At 39.1% G+C, this 24,946-nt stretch overlaps 1 protein-coding gene across 2 annotated transcripts in view; it reads right to left on the reverse strand.

The window, feature by feature from the left end:
- Positions 1 to 24,946, reverse strand: part of casq1b (calsequestrin 1b) — a 104,265-nt gene that overhangs the window by 14,722 nt on the left and 64,597 nt on the right. For both annotated transcript variants that reach the window (XM_028821599.2, XM_051919850.1), the window contains 4 exons: positions 21,818 to 21,918; positions 19,722 to 19,833; positions 4,893 to 4,966; positions 495 to 625 (listed from right to left, as the gene is read on the reverse strand). In XM_028821599.2, the coding sequence (XP_028677432.1) occupies positions 495 to 625; positions 4,893 to 4,966; positions 19,722 to 19,833; positions 21,818 to 21,918 (418 nt within the window). The remainder of the gene's footprint in view (positions 1 to 494; positions 626 to 4,892; positions 4,967 to 19,721; positions 19,834 to 21,817; positions 21,919 to 24,946) is intronic.

Genomic DNA, 24,946 nt, shown 5'->3' on the forward strand with positions numbered 1-24,946 from the left:
TCACCACAATTTTTTAGGCTCATACGACAAACATTGTTAGAATATATTAACACTTCTTTCTGTTTTGTAATAGCACCATTTCATACATTTCATGTAACTCAAACTGTTATGGAGATTGGCGATTAATTCAGTTGACACTTTCTTTTGAGAGTGAGCTGCTCTAGAGGCTTAGAATAAAGAATTGGACTGATAATATCAAATAGGAAATTTAAAGGGGTGGTTACTCAAGACAGGAAATGTTTAAGAATACCAGAGAACTGGAAAAAGACACAGTACACCTTACCTAGAAAATGGAGTAACCATACATTGCAGATAGCTAACTCATTTAGTCTAGGTCTACATCTGTGCTTATTTACAGGAGAATTCCCTCTCATAATACAGAAAATGTCCACTGTGGAAAGTGCTACATAAAACAAAAGGGGACTACCTAATTTGGTGATTTTGTAAACTAATTAATAGTAGCAAGGCTTTCTGTTTTTTTTATGAATCCTTACCGCTCATGCTCCTCAATAAAGTCAACAATTTCTTCCTCAGTGCAGGGCTTTCCAGGAATCAAAATGGGCTCGTCCATGAAAGGTTCGTAGAAATCAATCTCATTTAGTTTCAGGTCCAACTTCTTGGCAATCTATGCAAAAAGATGTTTGTTTTAGATTGTGATATCTATTTCTTTTTTTTTCTGACTGTGGACTCCACATACTTTTGTTCATTTTCTTTTATTTTAAGCAAAAATTCCCACTGTGTTTTATCTCATTAATACTCATTAAGATGAAATTCCTGTGACAAGCGTAAGAACGGCACATTGGCCTGAGAAAATCAGACCCTGGACATCTGGAAAATGTGGAACAGCAAGAAAGTGTTGTTTCACTTCTATAGTATATGATTATTGCAGGATAGAAAAGAGAAACACCATGGATTTACCCTGAAGGCAGTGTTGTTAACCACTCTTCACCTTGTTCTTTGGGCTCTCTTGATAGTGGCTTACGGCGGTAGAGAATGTTGAAGAAGGGACATCTGCAAGGATGTCAGCCCTTACTTCTGATTCGTGGTTAGGCCCTGCTTCTTGTAACCAGAGAGAGGGGTACATTTTTATTAAACCTAATAGTGACATACATGGCTGTAATGGACGCACTGTTAATGCATACTCAGTCTTCACTTTCTATGGTACTGTATCTTCTACAGCATGCCTTAGAAGGTGCAGTGTCACCTGAGACACCTTCATATTCTACTCCCAAATATCTCATACTCCAACACCATTCTGCTAAGTTCATTTTACCTTTAAAATTTGTCTGTCCACTCACAAGACTATATATTAGTAACACAATAATATAATACAAAATTGGGAGCGGAGGATGCCATCATATATATGCTACACCGATCCCTCTCCCACTTGGACAGAGGCAGTGGTGCTGTAAGAATTATGTTTCTAGACTTCTCTAGCGCCTTCAACACAATCCAACCTCTGCTCCTTAGGGACAAGCTGACAGAGATGGGAGTAGATTCATACCTAGTGGCATGGATCATGGACTATCTTAAAGACAGACCTCAGTATGTGCGTCTTGGAAACTGCACGTCTGACATTGTGGTCAGCAACACAGGAGCGCCACAGGGGACTGTACTTTCTCCGGTCCTGTTCAGCCTATATACATTGGACTTCCAATACAACTCGGAGTCCTGCCATGTGCAAAAGTTCGCTGACAACACTGTTATCGTGGGTTGCATCAGGAGTGGGCAGGAGGAGGAGTATAGGGACCTAATCAAGGGCTTTGTTAAATGGTGCGACTCAAACCACCTACACCGAAACACCAGCAAAACCAAGGAGCTGGTGGTGGATTTTAGGAGGCCCAGACCCCTCATGGACCCCGTGATCATCAGAGGTGACTGTGTGCAGAGGGTGCAGACCTATAAATACCTGGGAGTGCAGCTGGATGATAAATTAGACTGGACTGCCAATACTGATGCTCTGTGTAAGAAAGGACAGAGCCGGTTATACTTCCTTAGAAGGCTGGCATCCTTTAACATCTGCAATAAGATGCTGCAGATGTTCTATCAGATGGTTGTGGCGAGCGCCCTCTTCTTCGTGGTGGTGTGCTGGGGAGGCAGCATTAAGAAGAAGGACGCCTCACGCCTGGACAAACTGGTGAGGAAGGCAGGCTCTATTGTTGGCATGGAGCTGGACAGCTTGACATCTGAGTGACGGGCGCTTAGCAGGCTCCTATCAATTATGAAAAATCCACTGCATCCACTAAACAGTATCATCTCCAGACAGAGGAGCAGCTTCAGCGACAGACTGCTGTCAATGTCCTACTCCACTGACAGACTGAGAAGATCGTTCCTCCCCAAACTATGCGACTCTTCAATTCCACCCGGGGGGGTAAACGTTAACATTATCTATCTATCTATCTATCTATCTATCTATCTATCTATCTATCTATCTATCTATCTATCTATCTATCTATCTATCTATCTATCTATCTATCTATCTATCTATCTATCTATCTATCACAGCTTATCCTGCATAAATCTCTCAGGTACCCGAGGTCTTTTGATGATTGGATCATCACTGTCCATCCATACCCCCTACCTGCTCCATACCTTTCAACAGACTAAATCTAAATTTAATCATGAAATTCACTTAGTCATTATGTTCAGACTAACAATTAGCCCTGCCCTTTATAATTTTACAACTGCTGTTCTAGTACTGTGTTATACAGGTAGAATCACATGAAAGAGGCTCCTGAATATTCTGTAATAACTCTCACTAGGATGGAGTGGGCGGAGTGGTGGCTCTGGGGTAGGGATCTGCACTGGTAATCGGAAGGTTGCCGGTTCAAATCCTGTCTACTTCGTTAGGCCCTTAAGCAAGGCCCTTAACCTGCAATTGCTCCGTCCTGGGTATGACGTCAATCTGCATCCAGCCCTGCATGTAGGCCCTCCAACCTTCAGGGAAAAATCTGGGGGTTGGTGGCAGAACTGGCACTCCAGCCACCATAAAAAACCTCCCACTGTTCCATTCCACCTGAACTAGTGTGGTGTTGAGGTGTCACCCGTTGCATGGCTGCACTCGGGTGGATGAGATATGCCCGGAGTTCCTCAAGGCTCTGGATGTTGTAGGACTGTCTTGGTTGACATGCCTCTGCAACATCGCATGGACATCGGGGTCAGTGCCTTTGGATTGGCAGTCCGGGGTTGTGGTCTCCCTCTTTAAGAAGGAGGACTAGAGGGTGTGTTCCAACAACAGAGGGATCACACTCCTCAGCCTCCCTGGAAAAGTCTATTTGGGGGTCCTGGAGAGGAGGGTCCGTCAGATAGTCGAGCCTCAGATTCAGGAGGAACAGTGTGATTTTCGTCCTGGTCGCGGAACAGTGGACCAGCTCTATACCCTTAGCAGGGTCCTGGAGGGTGCATGGGAGTTTTCCCAACCAGTCTACATGTGTTTTGTGGACTTGGAAAAGGTGTTCGACCATGTCCCTCGGGGAATCCTATGAGGGTGCTCCGGGAGTATGGGGTACCGGAGCCCCTGATAAGGGCTGTTCGGTCCCTGTACGATCGGTGTCAGAGCTTGGTCTGCATTGCCGGCAGTAAGTCAACCCCGTTTCTGGTGAGAGTTGGACTCTGCCAGGGCTGCCCTTTGCCACCGATTCTGTTCATAACTTTTATGGACAGAATTTCTAGGCGCAGCCAGGACGTTGAGGGGGTCTGGTTTGGTGGGCTCAGGATTGGGTCACTGCTTTTTGCAGATGATGTTGTCCTGTTTGCTTCATCAGGCCGTGATCTCCAGCTCTCTCTGGATCGGTTCGCAGCTGAGTATGAAGTGGCTGGGATGGGAATCAGCACTTCCAAATCCAAGACCATAGTCCTCAGCTGGAAAAGGGTGGGGTGCCCTCTCAGGGTTGGGGGTGAGATCCTGCCCAAAGTGGAGGAGTTCAAGTATCTCGGGGTCTTATTCATGAGTGAGGGAAGAATGGAGCGTGAGATCGACAGGCGGATTGGTGTGGCATCCGCAGTAATGCGGGCTCTGCATCGGTCTGTCGTGGTGAAAAAGGAACTGAGCCTTAAGGCAAAGCTCTCAATTTACCAGTCGATCTACGTTCCTACCCTCACCTATGGTCATGAGCTATGGGTAGTGACCGAAAGAACGAGATCATGAATACAAGCGGCTGAAATGAGTTTCCTCTGCAGGATGTCTGGGCTCTACCTTAAAGACAGGGTGAGAAGCTCAGTCATCCGGGAGGGGCTCAGAGTAGAGCCGCTGCTCCTCCACATCGAGAGGAGTCAGATGAGGTGGCTCGGGCATCTGATCAGGATGCTTTCTGGACGCCTCCCTGGTGAGGTGTTCCGGGCATGTCCAACTGGGAGGAGGCCCCGGGGAAGACCCAGGACACGCTGGAGGGACTATGTCTCCCGGCTGGCCTGGGAACGCCTCTGTATTCTCCCAGAAGAGCTAGAAGAAGTGGCCGGGGAGAGGGAAGTCTGGGCATCTCTGCTCAAGCTGCTGCCCCCGTGACCCGATCTCGGATAAGCGGAAGAAGATGGATGGATGGATGGATGGATGGATTGATCCCCAGAATTTAATTTGCATTTAAATTATCTTGTATTCCTTCCCAATAGTGTATGACTTTGTATTGGAAAAAAAAAGTTTACTTTATAGAGCAGGTTATAAGAGTGCTGAATATAAAAAGGTTCTATATAAAGCAAGGGTCACAGAATTAAAGCATTGCTCGAATATGGGTTAATTTGTCTGGAATGAAACAAATAATTACTTTTGCCTCAAAAATCTTTAAACCGTTTTCTAAAAATGTGTAACATTCTTGGCCAGCTGTTCTTTATTGTCGTCTTTGTAATGTATTAGATCAATCTAGAAATATCATTAATTTTTCCATAATAAAACTAACCTTTGGGTCAAAAGTGGCAAAGAAATTGATGTAAGGATGAAATTCTTCAGCTGCGTCTTCATACTCTTTATAATCTAGACAGAAAATGAAAGAAACAGTTTATCTTAACGTTAATTCTCTGGTTAATCAAAACTAGGAATGAAGTATAGCAAACAACACAGTTTTTGACATACACAGAAATAAATATCTGATAGAATATGACCAATGGCTTTGAAAAAGAGTTTTATTAATTTATTTCAACACTTGCCGATATGCTTAGAACCACTATAATAAAGACTTTGAATTATCGATGAAAATAGAAAGGCATGTACAGTTTTCAACATGTTAGTAATTCTAGGATTCTAGATGCCTCTAAAAGTGTTTTCTAAACTAAACACTAAACTGAGCTGATATTTTTTCATGAGATGGAAGAACATTGTTGAGCAGAAGTACAGTACAGTTCTTTTCATGTTTATGAAATATGAGCAGTGCCGAGTATAGTGACTTTCTTTCTATAAAGAACGCCACATCAAGTTTCTTCCCTGTGTACAATACTATTAACTTCTGTCCTGTGAGTGCTGGCAGTTGAAGAGTAACACAAGGGGCTTCAGTGGAGCTCTGTAGATGATGCTCCATTAAGGTGGTGGTCATGAAGCAGTATTTTTATTTTTGTTATTATTTCCCACTCTACTAAATTAACATTATAAATCCTTCAGATTTGTTGGCCAGCTCTCCCAAACTAGGGTTATGCATGGGCTTTCACACAAGGATTTTAATATTTTTCCAACTCAGCCAACACCTATGTCTGAAATCTTACTAAATATGGATTTTATGGAAACTGATTTTACACTTGAAACATGAGGGTCAAGTCATTTATAACAATGAAATAATGTTCACCATAACTGTGATCAATGTGTATGTTTTAAAAACAGCTAATGTGTCTGATAGGCCTGTAGTGCCAAGAAGGAGTTACTTCTTACTGGTGCATCCCTTTTGAGGTTGCAGGCAATGGATCACTGTGTTTCATTTATACCTCTTAATCCCAGGGACCGGCGCTCAGGGGAGGCAGGTCATCATGAAAAATAAAAAAATTTAAGAATAGCATAAAATAAATGAGTCCACTGGTCTGTGTTATAATTTTTTTTTCTGTATAATTCCAGTAATTTTGATCATGTTTATAGTCAAAATTGCTGAATTTGCGCATTTCCTGATCAAATATAGGGGGGGAAACGTGAGATGCGGCAGCGACAAGCCTCACATCACTTCGGACTGTGCTATCAATCACTCACTGGGTTGATGCAGGCGATTGGTGCGTGCGTGTAGCTGTCTCTCTGTATGTCACCAATATAATGTTTGCAGACACGTTTATTATACACCCTGACTTTTCACAGTCTGGTTAATATCTTTAATAAATGTGTGTGACATATTTAGTTTTGCTGATCGGACATAAAGCCGCAGTGAAAAGGCACAAGATGAAGCAGACAGTACCGTGGCGCCCTGAAGGGGCGCATGTGAGCCCCACAGGTGCTTGTTGCTGCTGTTCTTCTACGCAGATAAGTTAGCGATATTTGAAAGACAAGTGCACTGTAGCGGTCTGTTTATTTTTATTTTCTTTTCCGACTGACTGCCAAAATGGAAGATTAAGACTTTTAAAACTAAAGGAAAATAAGGAGGACTTTTACAAGAAAGTGACAGAGATTTTCGTGGAGAAGATAGGCGCATGGACTTCATTTACAATTAAAGGTAAAAGCATAAAAGGTTTTCAATTTTATAATAAATAGGATCAGGGTAAGGAAAAAAAATCCAATATTTAAAAACTAAAATTTGACCTTTTTTTTTGTTTTTCTTATTATCTTTTTGTTGAGCAGTCTGTTTTAAAATTGATTAATAAGCTACTATTTTAGGTTCATATATTTGTAACTCTGAAGGCAGGGCCGGCCTTAGGCCACTGCAACCTATGCGGCCGCAGTGGGCCCCGCACTTTCATAGGCCCCGCGCTAATTCTAGGTGTAAATTATTAAATTAAACCATTATAACTTATAATCATGTATAGGTCAGCGTGTTTATTCTGTTTTTATGTTTTTACAGTGTTTTTTATCTATTACGTCGTTGTTTCAAGTGATTACGACAAGTAAATAAAATTGAAAAAAAATTGTAGCTGCTCGGGTGCTTTATCTGTAAACTCGTCATTTAGGGGAACTTGGGGTAAGATGAAACAGACACCGTTCTTAACCTTATGATGGCTCAGCTCAGTGAAACCAATCAAATAGGAGGAGCTATTTATGGAGATGATGTTATCGATTTTTTGGATGAATAGTTTGAAATTTACCGGCAGTGGTTTAAATTTTCTCTTTTCTGCCAGACGAAGATTTTTTCACCGGTGAGTAAAGCTTGTTCCTCAGAAACAAGCGTTGTATAAAATTCGAAGATCCTGTACATTGATAACCCACCCTATGTTAACAGTCAGCCATAGAATCATCGGCACGTCAACTTGTATCTTTATACAATTTGTTTTATGAATAGTCTCTCATTTCAAATGTTTAAGATAGTTTTACAAAATAAAATAATGTGATTCGTCTACCCAAACGATTGTTTCATCTTACCCGTAGTAGGGGTAAGATAAAAAAATTTTTTTTTCACAAACACTTGCTCAAAACGTACCGATTCATCCCTAAGCGACAAGCGCATGCATATGCAGATCATTAACAATAATTTGACTGAAAATTACTGGTAAAAAGCAAAAAATGTGGATTTGACAAGGAATTTTAAAAAGTGGTTCATCTTACCTCAAGTTCCCCTAAATTGGTAGACTTAAGGTATTTTTTTTAATTTTATTTACTCGTAATCAAATGCAAATGTGACATAATCAAATGCAAATTGTCGTTCAAACGTTAAATCACGTAATCAAATGCAATAACAACGTAATAAATCAGTAAATACTTTATTTTGTTCATTTTTCATTTTTTTAACTGTGGCATCTGGTGAAAGAAGCTTCTCGCGCCTCAAACTAATCAAGAATTACTTGAGGTCAACAATTCACGAAGATAGATTGAACAATTTGGCAATTCTTGCTATTGAGCGTGATCTATGTAGGAAACAAAATTTTGATGATATACTGTATGACTTCGCTACACGCAAGGCTCGTAAAGTAAAGTTAATTTGATCGTGATTTTGTACTTAGTAAAGAATGAATAAAATGCAAAGACGAATTTATTTTCTAATACAAAATCTTAATTTTCACTTATTATCCTTATCCCTACCCCGACTGGGCCCCGCGCAATCCGTTTCGCATAGGGCTCCGCAATTGTTAGGGCCGGCCCTGTCTGAAGGAGTCTGTGGCTCACCAGCCATAAACCTCACCGCACATCCCTGCTAAAACCTCCACATCTATGTATTTACGGGCCAATAGCTGACTGTGGTAATTCCATTTTTACCCAGTAGATGTCAGTATTAGTTTATGTGTTTACAGGGAAGGAAAAATCATTTAAAGCAGGGGTGTCCAACTCCGGTCTTGATGTGCAGCAGTGGCTACAGATTTTCATTTTAACCCTTTTCCTAATCAGTGTCCAGTTTTCACTGGTAATTAACTCCTTTTCCCTTCATTTTAATAGCCCTGTTTTTAAGGATTCAATCCTCTGAATTGATTCCTTTCTTCATTAAATAGCAGCTAAATAGAAATGAGATGTGAAACGAGCCAACAGATGACCAACTAAATTGGAAGGTCAAACTCCAGCTAATTTCACTCCAACCAGTATCTTAATGAGAAGCCAATTCTTGCTCTTAATAAAAGCTGTTATTGAATATCATGACTTGTTCCTGCTCTCGTTTTGCCACAGCAGACTGTTGATTTTCTGTTCTTTCAAAGATCACCATCAAGATGTTTTGGTGACCTGAGCAGACCGACATGACCAAGACCTTCACCTTTCTTTATTTTCAGTTTAGCTGGGCTTGTTTTGTGTCTCATTATTGTCTGGCTGATCATTAAGGAAAAAGAAACAACTAAGGGGTCTGAGTCACGTTAATTAAAACAAAGGCAAAATAAGTGAATCAGCAGCAAAAACGGCTCACTGATTAAGAAGATGGTTAGAATGAAAGCTGCAGTCACTGCAGCTCACCAGGACTGGACTTGGACACCCCTGATTTAAAGGAAGCTGTGCTATGAAAGGGTGAGTGTGTGAGCAAGTGTGCCCAGGTGTGGATTGGTGTTCTACATCGGGTGCTATATGGGCTCCCCACAGCCCTGTACTGAAATATCTGAGTTTGAACAATCAATGAATATATTATCTAGGCACCTAAGAGATGTTATCATCCACTCATTATCCAACCCGCTATATCCTAACTACACGGTCGTGGGATTTGAAGAGATGTTATCAGTTGGCATAAATTGGAAAGATGTACAGGTGAGCTAAAAATCTTAGGGCTAATACAGCCAAGAAATTGCAGTGGTTGATTGGCAATCCATGGAAAATTTAAGAACATGATTCTTTATTGTCAATAAATGGTTGATTAGCTCTGCACCCTTTTGGCTATGTGAGTTTTGGATTGGAACGCTATATAAAGATAAAGAATTATTGGAACGTAAGAGATAACCCTGAAATGCTAAAAAATGTTTTGTTATATAATTTTGGGTACTTTTCTATTATCGTGACACAAATTAAGGTGCCATGTGCCTGCAGCCTTAGAATTTTGGAGACTAATTTTAATATTAGGGTTAGGTTTCCGGAGGCTTATTTTATTAAGATTCGAGACCCAGGTTACTGTTGCTGCCCGGTTTGTGAGGTTACGTTTAGGATTTGGGTTAGGGGTAGATTGTCTGATCTTGAACCGTGTGTCACAATAATAGAAAATTGCGTAATTTTTTTATACAGCTATTATTAATTTTTTGTTCAATGGATCCTAACATGGGCTTTATACATTTCATAAATTTAAGGTTTATGCTGAATTTTGAAAAAAAACCAAGATTTAATTGTGAAAGAGGGAGCATACTCTTTTTAGACATGTAGAAAACTTTAACAGAGGTTCTGTGTAAGATTCATAAGAACAACTCAGGAGCAGTCTGGATGAGCTGCCCTGGCATTGACTTCACTGAACCAGAAATGCCAGTCTGACTTAAGCACTGGCCCCACAGTTTTGACTTATATGGTCCCCCATGTCATTATGTTTTAAGTTCTAGAGCAGGGGTTCTAAACTCCCATCCTGGAGGGCTGCAGTGGCTGCAGGTTTTCATTCTAACCCTTTTCTTAATCGGTGACCTGTTTTTGCTGCTATTTAACTCTTTTTCCTTTCATTTTAATTGACTTGTTTTTTTAAGATTTGTTGCCCTGAATTTCTTCATCGTTCCTCTGAATTGCTTCATTTTTAAACTTAAATGGCACCCAAAGAGAAATGAAATGTGAAGTGAGTGAGCCAACAGAAGACCAACTAAGTCAGGGTCTCAAACGCCAACCAATTTCTTAATTAGGGGCCGAGTCTTGTCATAAATTAAACTTGTTCTTTAATTCCATGGCTTTTTGCTGCTCTCATTGTGCCCTGGCAGACAGATGGACACAGTTTGCTGGTCATGTTTTGGCTCATTTTATATCTCATTATTGTTTAGCAGCTAATTAAAGAAAAAAACAATTGAGGGGTCTATGTTGAATTAAAATGAATGCAAAAGAAGTTAATTAGCAGCAAAAACAGGTCACTCATTAAGAAAATCTGCAGCCACTGTGGCCCTCCAGGACTGGAGTTTGAGACCGCTGCTCTAGAGTCACCATGCTGGGTCAGGGCAGAGGCTTTCTTGCATGAATGTACTGTCGCTTGGCCAATATGAACACAGAAATGATTGGTAAGAGAGAGTGTGTGTGTTGTGTATTTTGTTGAAGGAAACTGTGACACGTGTAATATTTGGGTATTGGGTGTTTGAATCATTCGGCATAATAACTAAAAATGACTAAGTTAGTAGTAGAGATAGTATTCATATATTAAGTGTACAGATTTAGCATTTGTTTCATTAATACTTTAATTAATAGATTAATAGTATTATTATTATAGATTCATTTATGCAATTATTTTTCTCCAATTTGTCTCATCCTATGAATTGTATTACCCAATCAAAGGATGTCAAATGGAATTTTGTCATGTATTGTCTAAACCAGCACTTTTGTAGAAAAAAAATACATTAGTGGTTCAAGTGTAACAAACTTTGAACCAACATAATCCCAAGAATGCAGTCAGGGCTAAAGGGTGACTGTTAGGGTAACCTGATTCCAGGCTTCCACCAGCACTCCATATGCTGTTTGCATTAAAAGCATGTAATGAGGGTGCAAAAATAAATTCTCCCAACAATGCAGAAATAAGATGAGCCGACTGTGTCAAATATATGGTAAAGTGGAGTGGACTCTATTTCCAAATGCAGAAGAGGGACAGATGACTTGGGCTGTTGAGAATGCATGCTTTCATTTTTATACTGCCACTTAACAGAGTAAAGCACCACTGTGGTGATGCCAGCTGCCAGTAATCATGTTAAACAGTGTCACCATCACACTTGCTGCGGGACATCTCCATCACTCCGCTCCTGTTCGCCCACTAAGGTCCTCTGATTCTAGCAAATCTTGTTGTGCCCCACACTAATCTGCAGTCTATAGGTGACAGCAGGGCCTTTAGCTATATATCACCCAGACTTTAGAATGACATTCCTCATTAATTAGATCAGCTGACTCCATTCATTCTTTAAAAAAAAAACAACTTAAAACTCGTCTGTTCAGGAAGGCTTTTAACTTATCCTGACATTCTGCCTTCTCTTTCAGTCTTCCTCTCTGGCCAGATGCTCAATATAATTTGTGTGTGTGTGTTATATCGCAAATGATGTGATTTGCTAGGCTTTTCTTTTAGTATTGAATTTAGTATTTTACTCTGGTTATCCTATTTAATTCCTTTGTTTATCCTGTATCTATCTGTTTTAGTGTTCTATTCGGGAAATATCTGCATCCAGTGTTACGCATACCTGCTGTTTCTTTATGAGACTATGTGAAGCACCTTGAGTGTGGGAAAGGTGCAATATAAATAAAATCTATTATTATTATTATTAATGGAGGACGACAAAATGAATTACAGTGTAAGCAATCATGTTTTTTTTTTTTACCTTTTCTATATTATAAATATTCCGGCCCTCACCCCCTGGCCGCCAGGTGGAGCTCTCCCAACAGTGTGGACGTTCCCTGAATTCCAGCAGGGCCTCATGGACTTTGTAGTTTATATGCACAGCCCTACTGGATACCATGGGGACCACCAGGAGTCGCTGTGGGGAGGCTGCCGGACTCTTACGTGCCCTATAACCCGGAGGTGCGTCATGATCACATGACAAGAGAAAACGACGTGCTTCCGGGTTGAAGAAAGGAGCTTTTTATCTGATCCGTAAGTGTTCATGATCACATGGACAGGAGGGAGAAACACTTCCGGGTCATGGACTACATAAAGGACTCTGGGAAACCAGTACACTGAGCTGAGCTGGGAGGAATGGTGGCGAAGTGTCTGGGAGTGTGAAGGATTGATTATTGTATTGTTTATTGATTAGTTTATGAGTATTGTGGAGTGGAGGGTGCTTTGTGCACGTTATTGTCTAAATAAAAGTAATATTTGGACTTTTACCTGGTGTTTGGAGTATTGTTCGAGGGTTCAAGAGGACGATAAGGGCCTCAAACTGTCACAATATCTGTATATATTTAAGTAATTTCATTGTGTTACACAATGACAATAAAGTGCTTGAACTATCTATTGTTAACCACCAAAGCCCAGAACTGTTTTGTTTCACTTTAGTTCTTTTACTCCTGGGCATGAAATAGAATGGGTGGTGGGTTGGCCATTTATAAGATTTTGGCCTTATCAGTATTTTTGTTTATATTTACTTTCGAAATTTGTGGTGGAATATTTAGATGTACTTCATATACTTTGCAAGGTTTATTAGCAAAGAACCTACTTCTTTAAAACATCAAACAATCATTCCTCCATTTTCTTAACCCTCTTCTTCCACTGCAGGTTTATGGTAGCGTTTTTTAATTCCAGGCAGCAAAGCAGGGACCAAACCTGAATTATAGGCATCACACTGTCCATCGTTGGCCACAATCTCGCCCAAGTCGCACATGTTTTGAAAGTAGGAAAAAAATCAGAATACGTGGAGAAATCCATGCATACAAGTGGAAAACGTGCAACGTGCACACAGCTACTAGGCAGCAGTGCTAATCATGCCACCACCTTACCACTCATTCAGCAACGATTATTATACAGGAGACACATATATAGCATGCATCACCACAAATTAACTTCTTCTCTATCACTTTGAATTTTCCTTCGTGTACAAATAAAGGCTAAACCCTGTGTTGTATACAATATGCCTAAATTCATACATATCCCTTCTGGTATCATTTTTTAATTTGGGCACCATGAAAGCACAAGACCAGAATTTAAATCCAGTCTATCCTGTAGATGTAAGGCCTGTCTGCTTCATCCATAGATGCAGAGGTGACTGTCATGACGTCATCTCAATTGTCTAGTACAAATAGAACAAATCTAGGAAACTTGTTGGCCTGGAGAACACTGTATGGTGGATGAGAGTTCACAAATTATCTAAGGAAATGAATATCAACACAGAGATACTGTATGTAGATCATTAAAAATAAAAAGTGTGTGTATATATATAATTTTCAACTTTAATCTTGGGTTTGTTTTAGTATAATTTTGTAATCAATATTTTAACACTTCCTTTAATATTTCAATCCATTACTAGCGCCATCTATTGGTGAAATCTTTAACTATTCTTCATCTTTCTTTACACAAAGAATGATAGACTCTTGGAATAAGCTACCAAGTAGTGTGATAGACAGTAAGACTTTAAAGGACTTTCAAAACTCGACTTGATGTTTTTTTGGAAGAAATAAGTGGATAGGACTGGCAAGCTTTGTTGAGCTGAATGGCCTTTTCTCATCTAGAGTGTTCTAATGTTCTATGAAAATTTAATTTCTTAATTAACTTGGATTAATTGATCAATTAGTGAAACTGATTATTGATTCATGTATTGTCATCGGAAGTGAGTAAGGGTGCAAAAGTCATTTGGACAATAGGAAGTGGGTTAAATATCGAGTACAAAATTTGTACCAGACAACAAACAGGTGAAGTTAAAAGAAGCGTGATAAGAATAATAACGAAAGATCACAAAGCAAGAATATCTGTCTTTGACTTTCCACACAGGCATTCATCTTTTTCAATTAGGAAATCAATACAGCATCTCTTCAATAGTACTTGAAAGCTCCTGTTTTCTGTATAACTTTCTGTCAAGCACTGCCTGCTTGTGACTGGACCTAAGAGTGCTGGTCTTTTGCCAGTATTCCTTTCCCTCATAGGGCAAGAAGTCTTTAACGTCCTTCATGTGTTGGAATTTAGAGGGTGAGGCACTTTTGGCATATGCTGAGTCGACTGTCTCCCTTTCTGCTGCCCTGTTTTAATATTTCAGGGTGTTGCTTTCTTTCCATCTTGCACTGTTGTCCTTGAAATTTAAACATTTGGGTCATCACAGATTATGATAGGTTCTACTAAGACATTGCATGCTCCAATCCATGTAAAATAAAATGCAGAGATTATGCCTTTGAAGTTCATTCTTTGTTTCACTTTCAAACCGTATTATTCTAATACAAGCAACCGAGTCTATCCCGGCAGCATTCAGCAAAAGGTAGAAAAATACCTTCACAGGGCATATTAATAAACTAGCAGGAATTGTGATATGGTGGCTAAGGCACTGATGTACTCTACTTAAGTCAACTGACCCGCCTCTGCTCCAATTACAAAAAAAATAATGTGATTGTATTACATCTCTGTAGCTGTAAAGTGCCTTGGGATGGAATTCATTATAGAAAGGCACAATTGTGATCCTGAAGTGGATGAAAGTGTTTAAAGAGCATTACGTTATGTATAACATACCTCACAGTATACAATCAAAGTAGTTTGCCATGTACCTCTCATCATAGTGGTGTTGCTGCCTCCAGGAATGATTTGCCAGCTGGGCACTCCATCTTAGGAATAAGTGGAGAGCCCAGAAATTTTGGAGTACCTCCTTTGTAAGCTGGTAGACACTTAATTACCAGAGAAGCAGCCTGTGCAGCTTACACATTTTGAAAGGCATTGGCTGAATTTGCCCAGTATTCCTGTTCCTTCATCATTGTTTGACTCTTACTTTATTTTAGAGGTTTCTCATGTTGTTTCTTTCTGGTTTCTTTTTGGTTAATGAACTACTTCAACCTGCATCTGGCTCTATCATCTTCTGCAGTTCAAAACTGTGGAAAAATTCATTGACCTTTTCGGTGATAAACTTGAAAACTTACAAAATTCAGCTAATGCAAATCCACTCTCCTTTTATATTTTCCCCTATCTTTCCTCTCTATTCAGCTCCTTTTGCAGATTTTTACCAGTTTCATCTACATTTATTAATAACATGCCCTGTGTAACATGAAGTCTACTACTTGTGTACTGGACCCCATCCCACCAAATTCATCAAATCCTGCCTTAATGCCATAATCATGACTGTTATGATAATAATAAATGTATCTTTCTACACTGACTGTGTGCCAGCCATATTGAAAATTGCTTATGTAACTCCAATGTTAAAACAGTCTGGTCTTGATATTGACAATATGAACAATTTTCAGCCCATCTCTTACCTTTTCTGTCAAAAGTTCTCAAGCGTGTTGTGGTGTCCAGACTCACCAGTTAACTTGTAATAAGCTGATGGAAACATTTCAGTCTTGTCTCAGAATACTGTGCATCTGTGAAACTGCCATGCTTCGAGTAATTAACGATTTGCAAATGGCAGCAGAATCTGGGCAAACTAGCATATTAATTATGTTAGACCTCAGTGCGGCATTTGATACTGTCAAGCATGATAATCTACTGTTCAGAATGGAGAACATCCTAGGCATGTCTGGCACTGCCATCCAGTGGTTTAAGTCTGACTGGTAGGCAACATCAGGTCCAGCTCAGCACCAGTCACACAAGGAGCCCATCAAGGCAGTCCTTGGCCCTCTGCTCCTCTGTATCTACATGCTTCACCTTCACCATATTATTCGTAGTTTTGGACTGGGCTGTCGCTTTTATGTGGTCAACACTTGGATCTATTTCAGTGTTAAATGTGAAAGTTCATTAGGGCTTTCTAAACTCACAACTTGCCTCAGTGAAATTCAAACCTAGATGGAATGTAACTCTTTACAATTAAACTGCAACAAAGCAAAAGACGTGATAATTGGCACTAAGGCTCAGCTTAAGAAAATGAGCTCCTTTTCAATCATTCTTGGTGATATCATCAGATAATCATCTACTGCTAAGAATCTTGGTATTATTTTTGATTCCTCTCTTTCTACTTTCTTACATCCACCTTCATGACATCTCCGGTGTTCGCCTGGTCCTCTCTTTTTCTAATCTTGAGAAACGTGTCCATACAGTTATTGAATCCCAACTACTTTAGCACCCTACTGGCAGGTGTCTCTTCTAACCTGCTATCATACCTCCAGCTCATTCACCTCTCTGCTGCAACAGTCCTTAAATGGATATGCAACAGCAAAGACTTAACGGCCATTCTGCTCTGCTGCATTGCTACCCTGTGTCTTATGGGATCGAATATCAAATTCTATTACTGACCTATAAAGCATCAAATGACCACACAACTGGACTACATCAGTAACCTTCTACATCCCTCTGCTTATATCCACCCACTAATTCTAACAATCTTATTGTGCCTCAAACTAACCTGCGCTCTATGGGTGACAAAGCTTTCTGCTGTATAGCGCACATCCTTTGGAACAACCTCCTCAAATTAATGAGATCAGCTGCCTCAACTCATTCTACTAACTAACTATTTCAGCCTCAATCATTCAGGAAGGCATTAAACTTACCCTGACATTCTGAGCCTTCTTTCAGTTTACCCTCTCCATCCAGATGCTCAGGATGATGTGTGTTTGTACCGCAAATTATGTTATTCAGGTTTTTCTTGTAGTACTTGTATTTATGTTATTTTATTCAGGTTTATTTTCTCTTCTTCATACACTACTCAAAAAAATGAAATGAACACTTTAAAGACACATCAGATCTCAAAGGGAAATAAAATCCTGCTGGCTATCTCTATTGATATGGACTGGGTAATGTGTTAGGAATGAAAGGATGCCACATCATTTGATGGAAATGAAAATGATCAACCTTCAGAGGGCTGAATTTAAAGACACCCTGAAAATCAAAGTGAAAAAATGATGCGGCAGGCAGGCTACTCCATTTTGCCGAAATTTCATTGCAGCAACTCCAAATCATAATCAGTAGTTTGTATAAACATGTGCTTGTATGCATGCCTGACAACATCCTAATGAGATGATGGATGGTGTCCTGGGGGATCTCCTCCCAGATCTGGACGAAGGCATCACTGAGCTCCTGGACAGTCTGAGGCGTCGGATGGAGCGAAACATAATGTCCCAGAGGTTTTCTATTGATTTAGGTCAGGCAAGCGTGGGGGTCAGTCAATGGCATCAGTTCCTTCATCCTCCAGGAACTGCCTGCATACTCTCGTCAAATGAGGCTAGGCCTTGTTATGCACTAAGAGGAACCCAGGACCCACTGCACCAGCATAGGGTCTGACAATGGGTCCAAGATTTTCATCCTGATACCCAATGGCAGTCAAGGTGCCGTTGTCTAGCCTGTAGAGGTCTGTGCGTTCCTCCATGGATATGCCTCTCCAGATACACCATCACTGACCCACCATCAAACCGGTCATGCTGAACAATGTTACAGGCAGCATAACATTCTCCATGGCTTCTCCAGACCCTTTCACGTCTGTCACATGTGCTCAGGTTGAACCTGCTCTCATCTGTGAAAAGCACAGGGTGCCAGTGGTGGACCTGCCAATTCTGGTATTCTATGGCAGGTACCAATTGAGCTCCACAGTGCCGGGCGAGCAGTGAGCACGGTGCCCACCCTCATGAAGTTTGTTTCTGATTGTTTGTTTGTTCAGAGACATTCACACCAGTGGCCAGCTGGAGGTCATTTTGTAGGCTCTGGCAGTGCTCATCCTGTTCCTCCTTGCCCAAAGGAGCAGATACCAGTCAGTCCTGCTGATGGATAAAGGACCTTCTACGAGGGGCCCTGTCCAGCTCTCCTAGAGTAACTGCAGGCCCGGTTCTGCCAGTTGTGCAAAGCGTGCATGCACGAAGGCCGCCGAACATAGAGGGCGGTCACCGCCCTCAACAAAACACAGGCTTAGCGCGGGGCTGTAATGTCAGTGGCCTTACTCCACCTGTTAAACCATTCCTGTTTTTGGGGTTGTCTCATTGTTGCCCCTCTAGTGCACCATAGCAGCTGAAACTGATTAACAACCCCTCTGCTACTTAACTGACCAGACCAATAGCCCAGAAGTTTCATTGACTTGATGCTATACTCGGATTCAAAAGTGTTCTTTTAATTTTTTTCAGCAGTATATTTAAAGCTTTGTATATCCTTCATTTATCTTTATTTTGTGTTTTATGAGGATATTATTTGTACCCAAATGTATATATGCCCTGTTGTTCATTCTGAATTTCGGTGAAGCACTTCTATAGAATACTGGAGCAGCTTATTGTTTGCCAAGCCCATCTCATCCATGCCAAGTTCTATTAAGAAGGTTTATCAAGTATCTAAAGGACACAAGTCTTCCCTTATAGGCCTTACTTAGCCTGTAAGTTTAACATTCCTGGAAATTTGTCAGTCTTGTGTGTGAAACATTTATTGTGAGCAATACGTCCCAGTAAAATCTTTTTACAATTTCTCCTACAAGTAAGACTAAAGCATTGATTTCATAGGCATTAGAGTATTGGTTCATTGTTATTTCTAAGGCTAGTGAATCGAGAGTCCGCACTTGCAAAGCAAGGATTTCCAACAATTTGTTGATGATTTTTTTTAAGATTTATAACTGATAAGTGAAGTTAAAATTAATACTGACTTACCCTTTAGTACACTCACATTATAATTTATAATATCCCCACTTCCACACTTTTGAGTGATAAAATGTTAAAATAAAAATATTATTTTAGATGTTCTTGGGTCAGTTTAGGTTGTCCTCTGATTATTAACTAGTTAAACCAACAATCAAGTCAATTTTTATCGCCATCTCATATACACAATCTCAAGATGTTTGAGGTCATACAGTGAATGAGTCACTGAAAAGAACTTTTTTGCAGCCTAATTGTTATGTCTGTGAGGCTGACAAGATTTGAAATAACCAGGAGAAGGACATGAAATCAAAACAGTTCAAAACCTTGAGATCAAAGAAAATCATGTGTCAAGGCCAAAACAAAGAGCAAGAAACAAATTCAAAGCAAGAGGCTGAAACACAAACAAGTGAGGCACAAAACGTTCAGCAAGCGATAGAATTTTTTTTTATTTTTTTATACATAGCTCAGATAGTGAAAGACGCCCTGGAAGATATTTTTGTTACATCACAGTACTTGGGTTGCAACCTCTGCCCAAAACAGTCATCATGTCTCCTAAAAAGAGATACTCAATAACACGGCAAATATGCACATTTGCCTGTGGCAGAATAAGTCCTGTCACTAATACTTTAGCTACTGGAAAGACAGCATTTTAAAACTCTTTATTTTAAGAGTAGACGAAATGTAGAATTCCCCTACATCTTCCAGAGTGATGCATATTTGCATGTGATCTGTTGTCCAGCAGCTGTACAGTGAAAGAGCAACTTGTGCCAAAGCAGAAAAAGAAAGAATCCCTTCATGAGCAGATGCTTTATATTGTGGGCCTGCATATGTGTCTACAGCATGTATGAATTCATCATATTTGATGGTGACTACTCACGTTCAGACTTTTCATTCTTGAAGAATCCCACCAGCTTGATCTCTTCATCAATGTTCTCAAAAGCTCTCAACTCATGATCCCCTTCAATGAACTCTACAGGATCCTCAATCACCTTTAAATGAAAGGGAATTAGATTATCTTAATGAAACATCAAGAAAGCAATGTGCAGCTGATGAATATTTGTATCTAAACACAAAATGGCAGTAGTTATGTGTCAGAGTAAGTCATGTATTCCTTTGCTTTAGGATGCCTTCAAATGTGTATTCTTGACTGATATTTAAAGTGTCATGAAATGGTTTTCTCAGTGAAAAATTCTATATAGAAGAAACACTGAATGATTGATTTGCATTGAGTACATACAACTTCCATGAAGAGACATGAATCTAACACAATAATAAAACTGTAGTGAAGACACCAATTCTGTGCAGGCCAGCAGTTTAATTTCCACATATATATATTTGTATATAATTTATATGTATAAAGCCGACTGTAACAATCCTGCGGTCTTGCATGTATGTTATCATCCAGTTGACACAAGGTAACCACAAGGGGGCACCAGAGAGCCCCAGACACAGCAATACAATCCACAATGTAAGAATATAAATACAATAGAGCTTTTATTCCACAAAGTACCTTCCAATGAACACCTCTACAACAATTAGCCACAATTTTATGTATAAAGCAGACTGTAACAATCTTGCGGTATTATATGCATGTTATTAGCCAGTTGATGCTCGGAACGTTTCTGGTGTGCTCCCTAAAAGCAACCGACAGTTTTATCATGAAAATCTGTACTATTATTTGTTTGTAATTTAATATTTGTTTTTGTTACCTTTATTTTCATCTTACATAATTCTTATTGTATTGTAACATTGTTACAATAATGGTATATGTAGTAGTGGGGTGTGTGTGTGTGTGTGTGTGTGTGTGTATGTATAATATATATAATTATATAATATAATATACTATACTGGCACCTGCATGCTTGTTGAGCTTTTATGTGAGCCTTGGAAAAGTTAAAACCATCTTGCTTTGTACTGGTGATTTCTATTAACTGACCTTAATGGTGTTCCACAGTAGCACACTTCATGTTTATTGCAATGTGTAGCAGATTCTGTGGAGACGGCTTACATAAGATCTTACAATCAGATAGGATGATGGTCTGGGTCATCTTTATAGGCATGCAGGGCTTCTAAACAGAGTTGTGGAAAAGATTGTCCTCTGTTACTTTTCTCACACTTAATGAGATTCATTCATCTGTTCATTTCAAATTGCTCAATTATATTTACTGGACACAAATAATGTTCATGTTATCAGCTGTCGTGCTGTAGCTGGAAGGTGACTACATGTAGGTGACAGTCAGAAACTGACTTAACAAGTAACAGAGAGTTAATTGCTGATCATTTTTGTACAAACTAGAAGAACTCTTCAGTAAGATGTAGAATTATATGAATAAATTGACTTGCTGGTTATAGCATCCTGGAGAGTTTTTCTGTGCAATTAGGGGAAGCTTTCTTCACTTTCTTTTATACTGTATTTCTAGGGTAGTTGCTCAACACAAATAGCCAAACTAAGCTTAACCTAGACAAGAAAAGATTAGGTCCTAGAGTCATTTAAATAACATGATGTCTGGTTTGTAGTTTAGCAGTTTCAAAACCCGTGAAAGACAAGTTTTACTGTATGTTCCGCAGCTTATAGTATAAGCACTCTCGTTAAAAGTGGGCTTGTCCAAACACTCTTTTTAAACATTGCCAAGGTGGAAGACATTATAGTTTTCATGGCTTAGAATATTTTCATATCACTTGGATATTTAGATGTGCTCATGTAACAGTAGTACAGTTACTCCTTTTTTTATTTATAACATCACTTAGAAATTTCCATTTACTGTATCTTCTTAAACTTATGATAAAATGACTCTGTTAAGTCTGTGCTTTAAATATGCAGAAGTCAGAATCATTTCACATTAGAGTTGTAAAAAGCAAATCTCAATCCTGTAGCACTTAAGATTAAGAAAATATGTTTCCATATCTTAACTGAGAATTGTGTATGACTGTGTTATTAGGAGATTAATGACACTGTAACAATGGGGTACTTACGTCAAGTATAAATTCAACTAATGTGTCAGCAGCCAGCTCTCCATCATACTCAATTACTTCATCTTCTGTGAAAACATAAATGCTGTCCACTTCATCTAGACCTATGAGAGACAGAAATTGAACACATGGTGAGGATTCATAATACAGTTAGAGACCTGAAGAGAAATCACCAATCTGACATTAAAGACCAATACAGACTCAAGGCATTTCTCCTAAAGTAGTTTATGACATTTGTGTTTCCACTCTGTAGATGGACAAGCACATTGAGAAAAAAATGATGTCTACTTGAAGAGTGTATTTACTCTAAAAGACATCCTTAACCCACAATGAATGACAGAGTAATCTGAAAATAGCAGATTGATGTATTTTATTCTCAGACATACAAGGATGAGATATACTGCATATAGGGAACAATATATCAATGGAAAACAGAAAAGACACTCTGAAAACAGCTGTTCCTCTGGGCCTGTTTACAGGATATCTTCCTGTCTGTCAGATGGGAATGTTCCCTTTTCATCACCTCCTAAGCACCCCAGAGCTTTTATCTTTTCCTCCCATCTCTTTCTCAGAAATCCTTTGCCAAATTCCAGTTCTTGTCTGCATTGCAATGTAGGGCTATTGTTTACTTTCAGGGATGGTTGTCTTCTGAATGTCTGTGTCTCATGTATTTCCTTGTGCCATTTCAACTCTATCTTTCTGCTTACATCCTACTGTGAATTGAGCAGATTCCTAGGAACGCTCTGATCGATCAGCCGCTGATCAGAACCAGACGATTTTCTCTAAAAAAAAACACTTGATCGGTGATTGGTAAAAAGGCTGCTTTATAAAAAAACCCAACATTTTCAGCCCCTCCTTTTCTAAGCTTTATGTTAAATTAGTTGCAGTGCTCCATTATGCACTTCATTACGGTAGTCGAGCCAGCTTCTTTTATTTTTCAGCAAACTTCCTGCAGTGTAAACAAAGAGCAGCGAGTGGTGGCTTGTGAATGAGAGATGATTGGTGTGTTAACCTTTACGTTAAAATATGTGGAATAATAAGCTGAAATGAAAAAAAGTAATTGGAGAAGTTGTCCTGTGCCATTAGACAAACTGTGAGGAAAAAGTACTTTAAGCAATTCAGACCTTTACATTTTGTCCTTTAAATTTAAACAGACACTGCTCGAGTTTAAAATGCAGTAGCTTACACTTTAAATTGGAAAAAGAAAAGATAAAGATGAATTTGAAATTGTTGCTTAGTAAACAATAGGCTTTTTTAAAAGAATTGTACTGTGTTTATTATTTGTTGCTGTGTGTCGTACAGCATATTTTTTTGTTAGAAACAAGTCGTACATAATTAAAATGATAATCCAGATTTATAATTACACCTCTAGAATGATGAATGTCTAACTGATACACTGAAGGAAAAAACACACCAATATAAACACAATAGCTGCAGTGTAATTAATAATTTAAAAGGATTTAAGCCCATAAGTGTATGTATGTTTACATTTAAGCAGTGTTTAATTGCCAATATCAATTAATCGATAGTGTGAAGAAAAAAAAAAGTATATTTGTTATTAGAGAAATGGTAAAAATGACTTGTTTTTAATTAAGCCTTGTTTCAGATAGGTGCATTACAGAAAAAATTAAACAATATGACAGCTTGTAATTATGATAAGCATTTTATTTTCTTCTATGCCATATGTATTATGGATACATATTTTTGTACATATTACTTAAATTCTGCATTTTAAGGAAATTGTATATATTTTAGTATTTTATGGTTCCTGAACAGTAAGCCTACGGAATTTCATTTTGTTAATAAAAAAATGAATAGTTAACACCTGTGATCTACAGTTTAATTATAAAAACACCCTTTAATATTGGATATAACCCTCCTATTTGTCATATTATGCAGGAGATTCGTGTAAAGAGTTTTTTAAAGGGATAAAGAAAAAAAAAATCGGAATCGGTATCAGAATTTGCCAAATAATATGAAGTAACATGAAATCGGAATCGGTATCAAAATCGGCCCATCAAGTAACATTAAATCTGTGATTTGGATTGGCCTTAAAAAATGTATACTTAATGTTGTATATTTAATAGCAATCAATCTTAATTTGATCATGGAAACCGCACTGCTCATGTAGATATGTTCTCTACATGCCACTGCCACTAAAAGCACTAAGCTTCACACATGTGAAGAGATTGCCTTAGAAAGGAGTGATAAGGTACAGAAAGGAGGAGACAGTGAATCCCCCAAGCCCACAGGTGGCTGCAGAGTAGCCCAAAATGTGTCTGGCAGGAATTGTGCGTTTTTGAGAAACTTTAATATCTAGAATGCAGTAGTTGTAAACAGGCCCTATTGTACACTCTACTGTAAACACACACACACACACACACACACACACACACACACACACACACATATACATAGGCAGAAAAAGACAAATATGTCGGCTAGGTAGGACAAATTCTCTAGTCCCTGACTAGGTGGTGTAATTTATGCTGAAATGTTTCATATGGGCAGCCCTACAGATTTTTAGAGTACCCATCACATGGATTGGCAGGCCTGTTGGTGTTCCTTGGCATTTATTCAGTAGATGTAAATTTGACTTTGAGGTCCCCCCTCATGACCCAACACTTGTTTAGTTCATGTGTGATAGCATGCTGCTCATTTGGTCTGGATTCTGAACTGCACCAAAAATAGAACTTTAATTGTAAAATGACGAAGTTTGTGGATTTCCTTTGAGAACTAGCTTCATTTAAAGTTACAATCATGGCCTCTCCTTTCTGCCTTGCAGTCAAATTCAAACGCCAGTCAGGAATATGTATTATTGCTTGACAATGGCAAGCTATAATATGAGGGACTAGCAAATGATTTTATAATGTGCTAAGAATGCACTGTCTGAAAGTGCTTTTAGTTGTTATATTTCAGCAATATTCAAGACCAGCTTTGTCCATTATGGAGATATTGGAAAGTGATGCTGGTTTTCTAATATAAAGAATAAGAAAAAAGGCTATTTAATTCATTTTCAGTTACATCAAGTGGAATTGAATATTATAGTACTTGATTGTCAGACAGCTCAAATTGTCTCATTGTGCATTGCACGGTTAATTCACATCAGAACTTGAAAGAACAATAATTGTA

This window comes from Erpetoichthys calabaricus, chromosome 16 (genome assembly GCF_900747795.2).
Source record: "Erpetoichthys calabaricus chromosome 16, fErpCal1.3, whole genome shotgun sequence".
NCBI classification, from domain to species: domain Eukaryota; kingdom Metazoa; phylum Chordata; class Cladistia; order Polypteriformes; family Polypteridae; genus Erpetoichthys; species Erpetoichthys calabaricus.